At 39.0% G+C, this 6,000-nt stretch overlaps 2 protein-coding genes across 2 annotated transcripts in view; one reads left to right on the top strand and one right to left on the bottom strand.

Annotated features, from left to right (window-relative positions):
- The window catches only part of LOC116036425 (C1q-related factor-like), a 680,685-nt gene extending 678,251 nt beyond the window's left edge, over positions 1–2,434 (bottom strand). The window contains exons 1-2 of the mRNA XM_036008784.1: positions 2,230–2,434; positions 305–358 (exon numbers count right to left, since the gene is read on the bottom strand). Coding sequence (XP_035864677.1) covers positions 305–358; positions 2,230–2,395 — 220 coding nt within the window. The 5' untranslated portion in view covers positions 2,396–2,434. The remainder of the gene's footprint in view (positions 1–304; positions 359–2,229) is intronic.
- LOC116036424 (bromodomain-containing protein DDB_G0280777-like) overlaps positions 1–6,000 on the top strand; it is a 1,700,590-nt gene that overhangs the window by 1,615,355 nt on the left and 79,235 nt on the right. The window lies entirely within an intron of this gene.

Here is a 6,000-nt window from a genome sequence, read left to right as displayed (position 1 = left end):
TTATATAGGCCTTAGTGGTCCGCTAATACTGTATCTGAAGTCTCTTTATATAGACCTTAGTGGTCCCCTAAAAACAAAGAAAATATCCTCCAAAAAAAGGCAAAACCATAAATAAAAATGATGTCATTGAAGCTTGATAGTTAGAAGCATTTCATTGTTACAGAAGATAAAAACTGCAGGAGTTGCAAACATTAAAACACTAAAACAGCAGGATTCCCGGCATCTACAGACAAGGCAATATCATTGTGCACTCTAAGCAGTGCAGACTCAGTGCTGTGCTGTCAGAGAGATCAGAGAACAATACCTTGTTGCTGTTGCTTCAGCTTGTCCACTTCAGTCTTCAGCTGTGCTGCTTGTTCTGCAACAACAGAGACAGTTTATTTAGACATTGCTCTAGAGCTGCAAAGATTAATGGATTAATCATTATTAAATTTATCTACAACTATTTTGATAATCGATTAATTGGTTTGAGTAATTTTTTATGTAAAAACAGTGAAAGTTGTGTGATGTCAGCTTGTTAAATATGAATATTTTCTAGTTTCTTCTCTCCTCTGTGTAGTGGCGGTTCTACACGGAGGCCTAGGGAGGCCCGTGTCTCAGTAGAATGGGTGGTGCTGCTCGGTGAATGAGAGGAGAGAGAGGAACTACGATTTCTCCTGTTGCAAGAGTCGAACGGTAAGCAAAACAATTTCATCTCATAAGTGACTTGTTGTTTTTGCACATAACCAAGTTACTTTTATTCCTCACACTGATAATAAACTCAAGTTTGTAATTGGCTGGTCTCAATATGTTTTGAAACTTAATCATTCCTAAGCAAACCCATCGAAGCAGAAGCAAATATCAAAATGTCAGTATCTTTGCTAGGTCTACACAATGTTGTGATGTTAACCATGTAACTTTTCCATCTTGGCTGTTGCATTGCGATAAAAAATACATTTGAGTAAAGTAATCAAGTAAGTAGGGAGGGATGGTTAGGCAACCAAATGTAATGCATGTCCCTACATTTTTCTTCTTCTAATAGTTATCATGAAACAAGGAAGGGACATAGCGTCCTTTTTTGCCTCAGTAAACAAAAAAGTGAGAGAAAAAAATCAAGGTGTTGAGGAGCAGGAAGAGGAAGAGCCAAAGGAGTCGGTGGAGGTTGGAGAGAAGGCAATGTGATGAAGGTGAGGGCTCTGACACAGAGAGGGGAATTCCAGAGGATGAGGAGGATGAAGAAGAGGGTGAGGAGGAAGAAAACATACAGGAACAGGGAGAGGAACAGCCAGAGGGGCAGTAAGTGGATCCATGTGGATCAAGTACTGCACCATCAGGTTTGTGATGAAGAAGGTTCTAAGTATTTGCAAAGCAGTGCAATTACAGTTTCATTGTAGGCCTACTGCGTGTCCTTAAAATGGTGCTTTCTGCTGTAAATTCTTTTTTGTCTTCTTTTGTTTCTTTTTTTAAGTAAATACTTGGCCTACATTTTGAAATACATGCAGATATACAGTACATGCATAAGTAAATACATGTTTAAGTCGTGCCCTATGTTTACTGTACATCTTTCTACAGATACTTCAAGCCAAACTGGTATAATCTCCATCCATGGCTTGAGTATTCTGTCATGATAGCCTCTACATATTGCTATGCATGTAGACATTTTTCATTTTTCATTTTTATGGCCCTACCTCTCTTGCACCTGCACTCATGCTTGTACAAAATAAATGTTATATGATTTTAGAGTAAAATAAAGGTTAAAATCTTTAAATATCATTTGTTGCCGTTTTTAATGTGCCCCTCTGGTTAACCACTACCCCCTCCTTGGCCCCCCTAGTGAAATTTGTCTAGAACCGCCACTGCCTCTGTGACAGTAAACTGAATATCTTTGTATGTAAACCTCTCAGCAGCAGAAGCAGCCGGCAGCAAGAAAAATGATCAGAGAACAATACCTTGCAGTTGTTGCTTCAGCTTGTCCACTTCAGTCTTCAGCTGTACTGCTTGAATTGCAGAATAAGAGTTAAGTTGTGGACAAAACAAGACATTTGAGGATGTCATCTTGGGCTTTGGGAAACATTTTAGAGACCCAACAAATAATCCATTCATCTAGAACATAATGACACATTAAACCAGAATGAAAATAATTGGTAATCTCAGCCCAACTTTGCTCCACTACATAGAAAAATACATATTTCTCTCCTTTTAGATATTTCTGAAGTGCTATGATACAATGCAAACAGATCATTACTGTACCTGTAGTCTGCAACGTTACGTCAGCCTTCAGTTGAACCAACGATGCGGTTGTTTCTCTCAGAGCAGCGTAGATGTCTTCTGGAAAAGCCCGCTGGCATTCAACACCTTCACTTGCGGGGACGGAGCCGAGCAGCAGCAACAGCGTGAAACTCACAGAGATCTTCATCCTCACACTGGCAGCTTACTGTTGAACTGGGCCGTCTCTAAACCTGTTTGAGCTTTATATAGAAGCCTACAGCAAAAAGGAGGTCACAGATGAGATTTCCTCATTCCCCAAAGCACAAGTCATATTTCACATGATGTGTCAACGTCAGTTTGATTAACAAGGGTGTAACCACTTCTTCACAGAACATTTCCCAGAGAAGATGAACACATTGATGATCTATGATTACATTGTTAAAGGGTACCTTTACACTTGGCCTTATCTTCCCATGTGTTTGTACGTTGACCAAGGTTATAATTGTTAACGAAAATGAATGAAATAACCAAAACTAGGAGGGAAAAAAACATTGCTGTTAATTTAAATAAAAATAAAAATGACACATTATAAAGAAACGATAACTAACTAAAACTGTAATGTCTTTTTGCAAAACTAACTAAAATAAAATGGTCGAGTAAACGTACTTAGTTTTCGTCTTTGTCAATGTCTTTCATAGAGCAAATAACGTTATATCTTTCATTTGACATGTCCGACCATAGACCTGTTTCATACAGTCTATGCCATAGACACACATACATACTTTCTGACTCGGAACCCAGAAATTTGGACATTCAATGTCATATTGAACACAACATAGTCCATGCCCCTTGCTTGGCTTCGTGGCGGTACCGCAAGTCAGAAGAAAGCGGCAGAGTCCTGTTTGATTATGACATTAGTAATGTTTCCATCTAATTGTCATGAGAATTTTAAGCAAACTTTTAAAATGTCGCAAAAAAGGAAAAAATTTAAAATGTGAATTAGAAGCATTTCCATCAACTGGTTTAGATTGAACCCGTATCCCGATCCTTCTCCCATCCGGGACTATAGTCATGTGACTTACATGTTCGCTGTGTCACAACTTATTCGGCAAATCTGTTTCCATCTCCCATTTTACGCCTTAACTCTTTTACCAAAAAGCCCAAAACCACCTCAAGCGAACATCATTTTTTTTTCTGAATTTGAGGAAGTTTTTTCGAATTTTGCCGTTTCCATCAACATATTCTAATGCGATACTTAAAAATATGTTGATGGAAACATGACTATTGTTGTCCTCCAGGAAACTCGGGGTCCGTTTCAGAAAGCAGTTTAGTGAAAACTCTGAGTTTGTTAACCCTGAGATGAGGGAAACTCTGGGTTTTCTGTTTCATAAAGAGAGGTAACGTCACCTCAGAGTCAGTTACTATGGTAACTGAGCCTGTGAACCTAACCTGGCCGGGAAACCTCAAGTTTCTCTCAGTCTCTTCCCTCTGACACAGCATGCTTTCATTTCCTCATTCATTCATTCAGTCTGTTTCAGGCGCATTTTAGCGCAGTTTGTTATATGCGTAAAATAAAAAACAGGGTTGGTTTTTTAACCATGTTAGGCAGACTATAAAACGTTTTTTTTTTCTCAAAACATGGCATTTCCTTTTGTCGACAATCCCATTGATGAAGAAGCTGTATGACTTCTCAGGGAGTTAAACATACGTCGGGAGATGATATTGAGGCCCCGACTATAGATGTATTTTCATTTCTAGATAACTTTGAGCGGTATCGTTTATCTTCCCAGTCTATCAGATATGTATCCATCATAACCTTATCCATCCTCATATCACTGTCGCCCATCGTGGACATGCTCTACATCCCAGCACATTCTTTGTGTTGCATTATGTTTTTTTGCAAACGGCAGTTTTATTTACAACATTGGCGATGCGGAGCATATTAGTAAAGCCTCAAAGCACCGTCAGAAGAGTGTGACTCACTCTGAAACATGTTTTAAACGTTTTTGTAAAATTCCCTGGACACAAACCAGTATGAGACATTAAAAAGTAATAATTGATTGTAAAAAATAATTCTGTTAATGATGGTGCTGCAAACTCAGAATGGGATTGTACCTAAATAAAATTATAGGTGTAGCCTACTACCATTCCAGTTTTCACCAGTAATATTACCTGTGATTAAATATGAAATTAATACACTATATTAGAACTTATGTATTGACTCGATCATCAATTTTCTCCCACACCACTTTTTTTTAAAACTAAATACATGTTCAAAAAGCTATATGTGCACATGAGTATTTACGCCAACCAGTTTGTTTGTGGTTGTTACTATGGTGAATCGTAGTATCATGGCACCATTCATGCTGCCTTTTTATTGTGGTGCACGCGCTTACCTCTGAGTGACCCTATTCTGAGTTGATTGAACCAACTCGAATAAGCTGTTCTGGAACCGAGGGTAAATCAACTCAGAGATCAGGGTTAGACTCAGAGTTTGTTAAACCTCCTTCCTGAAACAGACCCCTGGTGTAAAGTTTCTTCCAGTGGTTGTCCAATAGGATACAGAGAAATGATTGACCCATCCACCAAATTAAAAGGAGTCACTCAGGGGAGACAATCAGGAGGAATGATAATTTGGTATGAATCTGAATATACCTATTCAATAGAATTACTAAAAAGAGGGGGATTTTATATCAACTGACAAAGACATTATCATCTGTGCCACATACATCCAGACTGAAGGTTGTCATGACATTGCGTAGAGACATTGTTGTCGTGTCTTTTAGGTCAACTGTTTTTAATGTTTCCTCATTCCCCAAAACACAAAACAGCGCTTGATTAAGTGTCTGTAAGAAGAATCTGGCACAGAGCCAGAAGTATAAGGTAACAGAATGTCAGACCCATCAGCAGATGAATGTAAAACTGTCTATTTGAACAGACATGTTCCGGGACCTCCCTACATAGTTGGAGATCTCAGTGTTAAACCCAAAGTTACACCCTTCTGTCAGACAAAGCAGCTGGAGAACAGAATGTGACTTTACAGCTTCTCTCGTCCCCATTAGACCGAGATCAAATGATGAGAAAAGTCACCTAACTGCTGAGTGACAGCAGCCGGAATCTGAGAAGAATGGGAGAATAACTGTGGAATTTGTTTCAACACAATAAAACTTGATATGATTGATATGAGGAAGAACACATCAGGTGCTGTTGCACAACAACACTGAACCAACTGTTTCATGGGATGTAACTTAATTTAGTTTTCTCTGAAACTCTCTATGCTTAATACTGGACCAACAACATCAGCTTCTGCCCTCAAACAGACACTTTAGAGTTCATTCTTTCAATGGCATCGGACTTAAAGCAGCCATATTCTGCTCATTTTCAGGTTCATAATTGTATTTTAAGGTTGTACCAGAATAGGTTTACATGGTTTAATTTTCTAAAAACACCATATTGTTGTTGTACTGCACCGCTCTCTCACTGCTGCAGATCCTCTTTTCAGCTGGTCTCTGTTTTAGCTACAGAGTGAGACCTCTTTTCTTCTTCTTCTTCTGGACTATCTTTGATTGCACTTGCACATGCCCAGTAGCTCAGATGTAGCTCATGTCAGCTAGCTAGCTCCATAGACAGTAAAAGAAAGGCTGTTTCTACAACTTTGGTCAGTTACAAGGCAGGATTAGCTGGGAGACTTCTAAATGAGGGCGCACATGGAAGTAGTTCTTTTGTAGATTATGGTGAACTTGTGTGTGTTGTAGCAGTGCTTTGCTATTGAGAACGAGGTAGCATGCTAGCGTTAGCATTAGCGTTAGCATG

The sequence above is a fragment of the Sander lucioperca genome, chromosome 13 (assembly GCF_008315115.2).
Source record: "Sander lucioperca isolate FBNREF2018 chromosome 13, SLUC_FBN_1.2, whole genome shotgun sequence".
NCBI lineage: Eukaryota > Metazoa > Chordata > Actinopteri > Perciformes > Percidae > Sander > Sander lucioperca.
This window is presented reverse-complemented; position numbering and strand designations above follow the sequence as displayed.